We start from the raw sequence: 12514 nt of genomic DNA, 5'->3' as shown, positions 1-12514 counted from the left end.
CGCGCCACCCGCGCCATCCGTCGCTACGCAACGTTAACTACACCGCCAGAAGCAAGTCTTAGTGCCGCGATTCGAGTAATGCTTCCGTTATCTTCCTGATCATCTTAGCGCGGCATAGCGGCCATCTTGTTGCAGAGAGAACGTTCGCTGGCCTTCATGCGTATAAGTTGCAATTGTCCCGCGAGTGCTGTTTCCCTCGAGTGATCTCACGTCATCTTCACCGCGAATGCTTCCCGTGCAGCTACATACGCTGTACGCGTTCAGCACACGTCGCCATTCCGTGCGCAGATCTCCATCTTGTGCGTGCCGCGCACTCTCTTGCGCCGCACGCGTTCTCGGACATTGCGCTGCGTGCACTTTAGTGCGCGCTCTCTCTCTTGCGTCGCGTGCGCTCTAGTGCGCGTTCTCTCTTGCACCGCATGCACTCTTGAACTTCGCGTTGCGTCCTCGCTTGTCACGTCGCGTGTGTTCTCGTCTGTCTTGTGGTGCCATGTTCGCGTCGCCCTTGGCACTTGTGCACGCGCGCCGGTCAGAGTAGCCGCTTTTGTTGTAACCTAAGGTTCGGACTCGTCGCCGTTTGCCGATACGCTATCCTTTGATCACGATCTCTCAGTTGGCGGAACAATAATAAAGTCCCCACAGATATAAACGATAACAGACTGTAATAAATAGTTAAATAATGTATAAGGAGATTGAAATTAAGATAATTAGATAATTTATTAAAATTAATAACAAGTTTCTCAAAGATATTCTTTTATCAGAAATAAAATTATGTGTATCCGAGTAATCGATCTAGTATTCTTCTTGTGCAATTATTTGCTGTTATCGTCCTTCGATTGCTTAAATTTCCATCTCCTTATATATTATTTAATTATTTATTACAGTCTGTTGTTATTTATATCTATTTGGATAAATATATAATTCAAAACATATATTAGGTGTACAAAAAAGTTCTGAACTTTTTTTTGTAAAATTCAATCTTTATTCAAAAACAAACAAAAAAATATTAATCAGCGAAATATTCCCCGTTTGCATCAACGACCTTTTGCCATCTTTCGGGTAGCTTGCGAATTCTTTGACGATAGAAGTTCACTGGTAAAGCGGTAAAGTCATCAATGCATTTTCGTATCTCTTCAAATCTTACGAAATGTGTATCAGCCAAATGATGCTGCAGCGACCGGAATAGGTAGTAATCGGAAGGCGCCATGTCTGGGCTATACGCCGCGTGCGGGAGAAGTTCCCAGCCTAACGCAAAGATATGGTCCTAAATCGCTTTCGCAACATGTGGTCGAGCATTGTTATGAAGCAAGATCACTTTACGACGTCCTTGGCCAGTAAATGGCCTCTTTTCTTCTAATGCATCGCTCAAATTGGTCAATTATTGTTGGTAGCGGTCTGCCGTGATTGTTTCACCCGGTTGTAACAACTCGTAATACAACACCTTTCCAATCCCACCAGATATAGAGCAAAACTTTCTTGGCGTGGATATTGGGCTTTGGGCATCGATGTTGGGCTCGATGTCGAAGATTGACCAGGATCAACCCATGATTTTCTATGTTTAGGTTATCATAAAGAATCCACTTTTCATCGCCTGTAATGATTTTGTGCAGAAAATCTTTTTTCCGGAACTTTGAAAGCAAAGTGAGTGTAGTGTCACGCCGACGATTTTTGTTGTCTTCGGACAATTCATGCGGAACCCATCTGCCTTCTTTCTGAACCTTTCCCATCGTATGTAAACGTACGGAAATAGTTTGCTGCGTAACGCCAAGCTGTTCTGCAAGCTCCTTTTCAGTTTGCACAGAGTTTGTATCCAGCAGTGCTTGCAATTCGTCCATTTCAATCTTTTGAGGGCGTCCAGCACGCGATTCATCTTCAAGACTGAAATCTCCTTGGCGAAATTTTTGATACCATCTTTTACATGTAGTATGACTTACAGCGTTCTCTCCATATGCAGCACAAATCATTGCAGTGGCTTCAGCAGCATTTTTCTTCAGATGAAACGCGAAGTGGATGGAAAATCGAATATGCTCTTTTGTTATCGCCATCGTGAATACTACTGATTTTTGAAGTTATGTGCATCAAATGCCAAACTGTATGGCATTTTAGAAGGCCAAATGTCAACGCTTTAAAACCGCAAAAAGGCGGGAATATAAAATATATAAAATTTAAATTGTTATTTCGGTTGTATGAAATCTAAAGCTCAGAACTTTTTTGTACACCTAATATATTGCGAATTATATATTTAAGACAGATAAATATAAAGATGTGTAACATAACGGAGATATAATGCATTTCTAAATTAAAAAAGAAAGAAAGATGAAACTGAAAGATGAAGATAGAGAATTAATTATTATTTTTTATTACTGCATTATTACTACATGTATTCCTTCCGATGTACATCTTTACGAAGCGCACGCGCGTTTAGTATTATCATCAATGTTATCGATCCTGCCTGAGTAAAATCAGGCCGATAAGTTAGAGCTTCGGCGGGACCACGTAAATCATTGTCGCGCAATATAAATGTATGCATATACAAGTACCTATACTTATTTATTATCAAAATATATAAAAAAGAGAAACATAAATGAACTCTATTATGAAAGAAAAATTCAAGATATATAAGATAAGTAACATTCATTAAACTTGATAAAAAAAAATACTTAATAAGTATTAAAAAGCACAAACACTATGCTCTATACAATACAATGTATTTTTTTGTATGTATCTAATACATAATCTTATATTTAAAATATTTCTCATAAAAAAGAAAGATTAAATATAACTATTAAATTAAATTGATTAAATACAAACATTTACTTCCTATTTCTAATTCGCAGAAACAATTTCATCGCGAAAAGCAAGAGCTGTGATGGCCTTTTGATGTCCTTGATATTCTCGTTCAATTGTTCCTGTAGAGGCATTCCATAATCTTGCAATTCCATCTGAAGAAGCTGCATAAAGTATAAAATAAAATTAAATACACGGAGTAAAACCATAAAACTTTATAAGAGTATTTAACACATCATAAGTCGAAAAAAATCTATCACAGTTATACAAATACATATTTCTGTTGTACAATACAAAATCTTAAGAGAAATACATAAAAATATAAAATGTTTACCAGTAAATATATATTGCGAATCTGCACTGAATGCCACATCCCAAACCCAACGTTTTGCCTCGTGCTGAAACACTTGAACTTCGGAAAAATCTGTTGTTCTCCATACTCGAGCAGTCTGATCAGCTGAGGTCGTCACCAACAACCTTACAACATATAATATATAATGCGCATGTACATATGTACACACATATACTGAGCGAGCGTGACATAGTAGACAACACTAAGCTATTATGAGGTCTCGGGTTTGATTTCCAGAGCCAAAAATATTTACGCTCATGTCCTTTTGGAAGGCAATGGTAAACCACCGAGAGTAATTTTGCTATGAACATCTCTCTATCAAAAATTTGCCATTCGGAACTGGCGTTAAACTATAGGTCCCACCTGTGTATAATTATCATGCACACCATAGGTATATGAGAGAGATTATCACACGAACACGAATAATAGAACTGGGAAGAGATACGTATGTACATGTACAGAATGGCTCAAATAAAGAGTTACAACAATAATTGCACGCACGCACGCACACAACTGGACTCTTTTAATCATATAGGCAAAGTTTTATAGTTTAATGTGATAGAAATTACCAAATAAAGTACAAGGTGTACGACAAATTTTTTTTTATTATAAATGAACTTTTTAAATATGTTGCAAACAAATTTTGTGAATCTTTACAAACAGAGAATGGATAAATTCGAAATTTTAAATATTACTGTGTGAAAAAAGTTAAAATAATTGAATTTAGAAAATATAAATTGCTTGTACATTTATCGTGCATATTTATATTATCAAATATACGATGAAATTTTGTATTCAGATTAAACAAATATTAGAATGTAATGAATATTTTTTTGAACATTTAATAAATATTATATTAGGTGTACAAAAAAGTTTCTGAGCTTTAGATTTCATACAACCGAAATAACAATTTAAATTTTATTAAAAAGCTCAGAACTTTTTTGTACACCTAATATTTAATAACAATAATTTTAGAAAAAAATATTTAATGTCTGGATTTATAAGACTGAAAAGACTTATCTGATATTTATTAATCACATAATAATTTATAACTTTTAATAGTACGATTAAAAAAAATATTTTTAATAAAAGTTGCTTGATTTTTAATGGAGACTTCGACTATTATTGTTTTCATAAGATATCATTCGAAATTTCTAATTAATCCTGCTGTCTCTTCAGAAGATTTCAAAATTAAGGAATATGTCATAATAACATTTTCAAGAGAGGGGTCCGATAGCATACAACGCTGATTGACCAATTAAATATAAAATTTTTTGATTGGTGGTCCATTGGAAAATTCCTAAGCAGCAGCTGTATGCTATCGCACTGTGCGCTCACTCCATTTTCAAAAACCGATTTTTTTACATTTTTCGAAAGATTAATATTTTAGAAGTATATTCTCGAAAGATTTTAATAAAATTCAAAGTAGTTTTCAAATTATATGATCTATAGTTGAAGCATACGCATATGGCCAATTCGTAAAACGATCTCTAGCCTAACTTAAATTCTATCCAGTTTCACGTAGTTATGTTATAAAAGTTCCCTCGACTATGACTGTTGTGTTCGTTTCATCAGCAATAAATCACTATGATAGTTAGTAAAACTGCGTTCCATATTCACTGCCAGTACTAAAAGTCTAATATACGTGACATGAACTATATATTTTTAGTACTGGCAGTAAATATCGGAACGTAGTCTAAATTCGACTGATAAATAATCGATATTCGGGAATTCGAACCATGCTTCATGCAATCTCTCCTGTTGTGCTCCAGGAAAAATTGTAATATACAATACACGAAAATTCTATAAGAACGCAATTATTTTTAAAACTATAAAAAATTTTAATAATATAAAGGAAGGAATACTAGGAAATAATTAAGAAATAATAAAAAAAAGAAAATTAATATACAAAACTGAAAAAAAGTCGTTTATTTTTGTCATAAATAAAATATTATAATTTAACGCACAAAAGTGTAGCGAAATTTGTATAAGAAGTCTTTTAAATTTGTCTCAAACAACTAAATTTTTATATTAGTAGCTGATACTACCGTCTTTGTTTTTAATTACTTCAAATATTCTGTTTTTCATACTATTAACTTGTTTCTGCAACATGATTTTGTCGATTTTATTCCATTCATATCTTTTTGCATTCTCTAGTTCTTTATATTATATTATTATTGTATTGCTTGCCATAAACTGATAAGATTCTCCACAAGTTCTCTATTGGGTTTAGATCAGGAGAACGTGAAGACCACTTTATAAGTAGCAAATTTTTTTGTCTCTTGAATCTTTTTAGTATCATGTACCGCAGCGGTATCTTGTTGAAAAATAACGTTATCTCCATGATTTTCTTTAAGAAACCAAATTAGAATATCTTCTAAAAGATCAATGTACTTGTTTGCATTCATTCTCGTTGAAATTTTACAAATTGGCATTGTAGAATTATAGCTAAATGCAACCCAAATCATTAAAACTCCATCACCAAAATTTCTACTCATGTTTATGGCTTTATCTTTTCGTAAATCATGTCAATAGTATTTAAATCCATCTGGACCGTCTAGATTAAACTTTTTTTTCATTGAAGAATACAACATTTCCAATTTTTCCATTCTTTGTCCTAGATCATATAATTTTTCGCAAATTCTAATCTTGCATTTTTGTGTTCTTGTGTAAAAAGTGGCTTCATCACTTTTTTGACCCATTTTAATCGTATGTTTTTACATAATATTTGCTGTACACGTCGTGTAGTTACCAGAGCTGTAGATCTTTCTTTACTTGAGCAGCAGTTCTATTATTATTTCACTATTTCTTTAAAAATACGAGAATGGTCACGTCTCGTTAATTTCATATTGCCACTTGTATAATGGTTTTTGCCATATTTTTCGCGTAATTTTAAATAATATACACAAGTACTAGATTTATTAATTTTATTTGCTATTTCTCAAATAGATAATTCTGCATCGTGATATGCATCTATTTTTATTTTCTCTTCCGAAGTCAAAATTTTTCCTCGCGGCATTTTAATATAACAAGAGTTATTCAATATTATTATATGAATATTGTATTTTAGCATCAATACTCATTCTAACTGAGATAGATACTTTCCGTTCATACGATGAAGCAGAACTGCGAAAAGTTTACTGTTATTATATAAATTTCGTCCTTGCCTCGATCAACATACATTAATGTATTACTATTTCTGTTTATGAAGTATAGAACACTGTTTATGAAGTATAGTAATATTGTTTACGTTTATTGTGTAGTAATAATGATACAGTAATTATCGAAAGATTTTCTCACATCAACATATATTTATAAAATAAAGGAACTTTTGGTAGTCATAATGTTCTTATAAAAATTTCGTGTATTGTATTTGTTAGCGGCGTTGGAGCATATCATTCGACCTGCATCCATCGAGAGAATAAGATCTTCTCTCCAATCGTGAGGATTTGAGAATATATATACATGTACGCATATTGTAACGTATATGTGTATATATGACATTGTATTGTTTAACGTGTTGCTCGAAATGTTTATTGCGATAAGTATCATCACATGCCTCAATAGTCGAAATGATAAGATACCTGCCCAGTAAGCAGAGGATTCAAATTCGATTCCTGGCTGAAGTGATCTTTTTCGCAAAAATAAGAGTTACGAATTTTCACGACTGATTCGGGCTACGTGACGTACACACTCTCTTCTTACTTGGAAAATTTTAAACACGTTTTAAAATCGCTTTTTTTCAACTAGGCATCTATAACTAGAATAATCTATAAAAAAGATTAGTTGGGAGCGTTCCGTTTGACCATGTTGCAATTGACCACAGCCACTCAGTGCCTAGAGGTTTTCCTTTGTTCAAACGTTGGTGATCAATTGCAATGTGGTCAAACGGGCCCCGATTAGTTTCAAATTTCAAATTTCATAAAATGAGTAATTTCAATTATATATATGGATATTTTTTTTAATTTGTCGCGAGCGCCAAGAACACAATCGCGTCCACCGCTGACGAAGCGGATTGCGGCAAGCGTGCGATACTTTATCCGACTATTATTACTTTTGTTAACCAATAGCGATTGCTAAATTGTAATCGTGTATTTATTTTGTAATTGCTCCGCTTAAATTAATTGCCAATCGGGTTACGCGGAAAGCTGCCGCACGATCCAGAAAAATACTGCGAACGTTGACATTATGATTACGCTGCAAGGACCGCCCGAAACAAGATAAAAACGGGAGACCGATGCTAGGAGGGGATTCGTTAAAATTTTGTCTTGCAATCACGTCGCGGTCTTAATTAATTAGTGCAAAATTATACTGTTTAATAAAGTTTATTGAAAAAAAAAAACAAAGAGTGTCGTATTTGATGTCGAAAATCCTTAGTCGACTCCCTGGCCGATCTTTCTCCGAAACGACCAGCACAACAAATTCTTAGTTTCTAATATTTAAAGATGTCAAAATGTAATGAAATTTTGATGAAAGTTTTTTTTTCAAACCATTTTGTGAAAAAAAATTTTTTTTAATCTGTATGCTGAAACTACACAGAGAGAAAGATTTCTTTACATTTACTATTTCTACTTGCTTGATTAAAACAACAATAATGTTGAAATATTTACTTGAACGAACAAATTGTTTTGTTGCAACAAATTATATTATTTGATTGAATAAATACCATTGTTTGAAACAATTTATCTCGATAAAATGATATGTTCTTGAACTATACTTAATATTATTCAATGTAAGAAGACATGTAGTAATCTAAATGAATGCGGTGAAATTCTATTTCTTGTAAATAAAAACCATAAGATAAAATAAAAAAATGCATATTATGAGATTTCAAGTCTTTTTAAAATGATTTTTTCAAGATAAGTTCTGAAAATGAAGACTGCACTCATCTTTTCAAGATGAAAGTAAATTAAATATTATTTTGCTAATACAATGATAAATTTGATAGTACAATGATGATACAATCAATGATCGAGATGATGAAAAATATTTTTTCAGAAATTTAGACATTTCTTGATCTTTTAGATAACTTGGTGTCTGGAACTTTTATTAATATACATACAGTATTGGAATCATAATCATATATTAAATAAAATAAATATATTAAATAATTATAATATATTAAATAAAATAATGAAATTATTTAAGTCAATAAAATATTTTCTTTCATATTCATTTATTTAAAAAGTCAATGTTTGTCAACTTACATAATGAATCAGTTGGATTAGTCCAAACAATAAATTTTGTTTAAATTAAAGAAAATTTAGTAAATTTAACGAAATATTTTTATGTATTGTTTCAAAATATAAAAATTTCTATACCACCATATTTTTTGAACCTAGGGATCTATGATGCTATGTAACATCACACATTTGTATTTCTACATATAAAAATTCTTAAAATATCTTAAAAATTTATTCAATCAATGTGCCAATTAGTATTTTTTTAAAACTTATAGTTATTTTTAACAAATTTCAGAAAAAGCCTTTTTCTGTACATTTACAATAGTATATCTCTAAATTATAACATATTTTTAAAACATCTTTGTAACAAGAAACTCGCTGTATAAATCATATACCATGATTTTTATCCAATAATTCTTGAGATATTAGTCTGTAAAGCTTTGAATCACATACATATTTATATCAATTGATGTAAAGAAAATATAAATATTGTTTTAAAAAAATTGTTTTACATAAATTCTTCTTTTCTTTACATCAAAGCGAAAATTTTAAAATTAGTATATAATTTCATATTTAAAAGCATGCTTCTTTTGTTTAATATCAAATCTTTAATATCAAGAAAATCAAGAAAAATAAATATTTGATATATTGATATAAGCCGAATATGTATTAATAAAGAAGAGAATCATAGCCAATTCTTCGGTAAGTAGAATCTTGATTGCGAAATTTCTATATATAAAATAAATTCAAACAATTTTTTATTACCAATCACGTGCCATTATTTTTAATAGACAAAGCGGTTCTACAGCAATTCAATAATCAAATATGTTGATCAATTAAAATCCCTTCTGTTACTCTCCCTACAAGAAATATATATTGCGAAAAATATCAGCTTAGCTAGGAATCGAGCGTATTAACACTGTAATAATAATTCTATCACAATTCTATCTAATAAATAAATGCATATATGTTAAAAATATATCCCTGATCAAAATCTGATTTTTCGTTTTCAAATTTTTATAGAATTTAATTTTGAATTATAAAAAGAAATGGTTCACTTATACAAGATGTATAAAAAATATCGGGACGACGAAAGATTTCGAAAATAACTAAGCATTTTAAAAAAGTGTCAGATAAAAGTTAGAGGGTTTCAAAAGATCTATTTACTGGCAATATTAGTTTTGTAAGAAATAGACAACCGTAAGCGGTTATGAAAGAGATTCAGAATATAAACAGCTAACAGAGAGGAGCCGTCGCGGTCGTGCAGACTAGTGTCTTGGTAGTAAGCGAGAGATCTCGAGTTCAAATCCAGTCGATCTCCATTTATTTTTCCGAATTTAATAAATATCTTTCAGTTTAATCTTGGATGACGTCGCCAAGGCGTCAGGACAAGGTTCCCTTGAATTTTTTAAATGGGACTTCCTATTTTTTATTGCATATTTTTGTAGCTGATCTCGAGAGCTTTTCAAAACATTATAATAAAGTATTTTTTTAGCAAATACTTTCTGAATTATGAGGCTTGAATTTGGTATGCAATTTAACATAAAGTATAAAATATCTCGTAAACTATTCATTTTTAGGCTATATCTTAATATTTTTATGCGCAGAATAATGAGATAAATCAATTGATGTAAAGAAAATACATAGTTGTTGTTAAAAAAAAAAATGGAGATTTGCAATATGTAATATACAAAAACTAAGTTTTAGATTAAGTTTCGGAAAAGGAAAAGTGATATTAAAAATGTCTTTTAAAAAATAAATAATTATTCTGAGATAGCTAGTATCTTACTAAGAAATAATATCAATAGTATCAAATGCAAAGATGAGGAAATACTTACGTAGAATCAGGACTAAACTTGCAACGAAGAGCATAACGTTTATGAGCTAAAAGTTTGTGACGAGGATTAAGTTTTGTGGGCTCCTCTCCGATACCTCCTGAAAGAGTCCAAATGTAGCAATGTCCCTTATTATTCACTGCTGCCATATAAGTTCCATCCTGATCTATCGCAATATTCTGAATTGAAGATTCAGCTTCGGGAATCTATGAAAAAAGCATTTAGTAAAATCTAAAAATTACTCTATTATGTTTGATTTGCAAGCATCTCTCTCATGTATTCCTAATAAATTTCTTATATAAATTATAAATATTTCAATATATTATATAAAGTATATTAGATAAAAATATTAAAAAGAAATCTTAAAATTTTATTTTTTGAAAATTTTTTGTAGTTTTCGATTTTAAAAATATAAAATTTTCAAATATAAAACACAGAAACTCATACTAGCTGTTCATTGTGATCAGAACGAAGATCCCATAAGTGTATGACTCCACTTTGATCACCAACAATTAGTTCTGCTTGATTAGGATGTAGACATACACAATTTACAGGCGCAGATACTTGAAATATTCTTTGGCATTGGAAGCTGCTAGATCTGTCATTAAATTTAATATTGAGTTTTGTGTATGTGTGTACATATATATGTATATGTGTGTATATGTGTGTATATATATATATATATATATATATATGTGTGTATGAGATATACGAGCACATGTATATATATGCATACATATATATGTACATGCATGTATATAAATTCTTATCTTCTGTAAATAATTTACCTTAAATCCCATACTCTTGCAGAACAATCTTCTCCTCCTGTATACATCCATTTTCCTTCTTCCTATTTGTAAGAAATATTCATATAAATATTATTATAAAATATAATAATTTAAAATATATAATTTAAACTATCAAATTAATATAAGTAAAAGCAAAAATATATTGTATATATTAATATATAATATTGATACAAAACCTGAAAGCCTAAACTAGTAATGTTTTTTGATACTCCTTCATAATTAATTACTGGATTAGGATTATTTGAAGCTAAATCATACATTCGTATGTGCTGATATCCAGCAGCAGCTACAACATATTTATCTGGTGTAATATCTAATGCATTAACTTGCTGTAAAATTTGTTAAGGAAATTAAAAAAAAAGCTACTGTAAAATTTTTTACCAATAAAATTTTAGGTTAAAAATGCTTTTGAATAATATAAAACTGCTATTCTATACATACTATAAACTTTTTTTACAATATATTTATGAAACATAATTTAATCTAAACAAAAAGTATGTTATGTACATAAAAAAATTTCTTTCATAAATACTAAAGGATACTGAATCGGTGTGTTGGCATGTACGTTGACAAACTCCTGTATGCGGTTGCCATATCTTGATAGTATGATCATAACCTCCCGTTACAAAAATCACTTGTTCATTACTAACTGCGCAATCAACAGTCATTTCCAATTTATTTACCTTATTTCTTAATTGACAAAATTACAATATCCTGCAAAGATCACAATTACAATGGAATTATATTAAGTTTCTTGTAGCAAAACTTTTTACACAATTTAACTATTCTCTTTTATTCGTTGGAGAAATTAGTGTAAAATCAGCAAAAAGAATAGATCTCTCATTTATTTATTTATATTTACTTTATCGATCAATACAAAAGTTCATACCTTTGACTATATAAATATGGACTGCTAGTAGCTCATTTCACTCGTGACGCCAACATTAATTTGGACAGTGGCGCTATCATGTCCTACGATCTAGAGACACTATGGATGCATTCGTTTACGCAGGTTTTGTGCATCCATTGCTTTCTCATCTGCTTATCACGTGATCGAAATTTGCCGAACGGATGACTGCGTGAATAACTGCACGGATCGTATCTTCCAATAGAAATTGAGCCGATTGTTTGAATGATAAGTAAAGAGACAGTTTTATACATAAATTTATATTCGAAATTAAAATGTAATAAAACATTTTTATTGTATAAAAGATAATATTTTATTGATATTAAATTTAATTGATATAAATAATGGATTATAAAAAATATTGATATAAATAACGGATTATAAAAATATTTAATCTATGAATTTTAAAATTATATTTATATATTAATATAGTTATATTTTTATTATTCTTAATTATATTTTATTATTCTTAATTATATCTTATTTTACTTGGATCAATTATTTATTTCTGACTCTTTTGACTTCTTATTCACCCTATGGGTGCATTCGTTTATGCGGTCACTACCGCAGATATATTCGTTTACTCCGTCTGCGAAAGTGACTGCAGCGCAGTTCGTCGTTCGTTTACGCAGGGATGTATC

The 12514-nt window shown here is 30.6% G+C and overlaps 1 protein-coding gene across 2 annotated transcripts; it reads right to left on the bottom strand.

Moving 5' to 3' along the window:
* Window positions 1-2336: 2336 nt before the first annotated feature.
* Lst8 (MTOR associated protein, LST8) lies at window positions 2337-11990 on the bottom strand. Of its 2 annotated transcripts, XM_011633314.3 has the most exons (8): window positions 11856-11990; window positions 11509-11680; window positions 11143-11295; window positions 10946-11007; window positions 10605-10755; window positions 10161-10363; window positions 3122-3264; window positions 2337-2951 (listed from the first exon to the last, which is right to left on the bottom strand). In XM_011633314.3, exons 2-8 carry the CDS (start codon window positions 11632-11634, stop codon window positions 2827-2829), a joined length of 963 nt encoding a protein of 320 aa, XP_011631616.1. In that variant the 5' UTR covers window positions 11635-11680; window positions 11856-11990; the 3' UTR covers window positions 2337-2826. The 2 variants fall into 2 exon arrangements, with proteins under 2 accessions (XP_011631616.1, XP_025073205.1); XM_025217420.2 differs by lacking the exon at window positions 11856-11990 and having other exon boundaries at window positions 11509-11822.
* Window positions 11991-12514: the final 524 nt, after the last annotated feature.

Source organism: Pogonomyrmex barbatus, unplaced genomic scaffold (genome assembly GCF_055798465.1).
Source record: "Pogonomyrmex barbatus isolate J1 unplaced genomic scaffold, ASM5579846v1 scaffold24, whole genome shotgun sequence".
In the NCBI taxonomy this organism is placed as follows: Eukaryota; Metazoa; Arthropoda; class Insecta; order Hymenoptera; family Formicidae; genus Pogonomyrmex; species Pogonomyrmex barbatus.
The sequence above is the reverse complement of the archived record's forward strand: the minus strand, read 5'-3'. Positions and strand labels throughout refer to the sequence as shown.

Bases quoted from the DNA above. Each gene is read 5' to 3' on its own strand.
- Lst8 (XM_011633314.3), bottom strand. From the start codon at position 11,634: ATGACTGTTGATTGCGCAGTTAGTAATGAACAAGTGATTTTTGTAACG. The intron at 11,296-11,508 runs GTATCCTTTAGT...CAAATTTTACAG, and splicing joins CATGCCAACACACCGATTCA to CAAGTTAATGCATTAGATAT. The intron at 10,756-10,945 runs GTAAATTATTTA...ATTTAATGACAG, and splicing joins GCAAGAGTATGGGATTTAAG to ATCTAGCAGCTTCCAATGCC.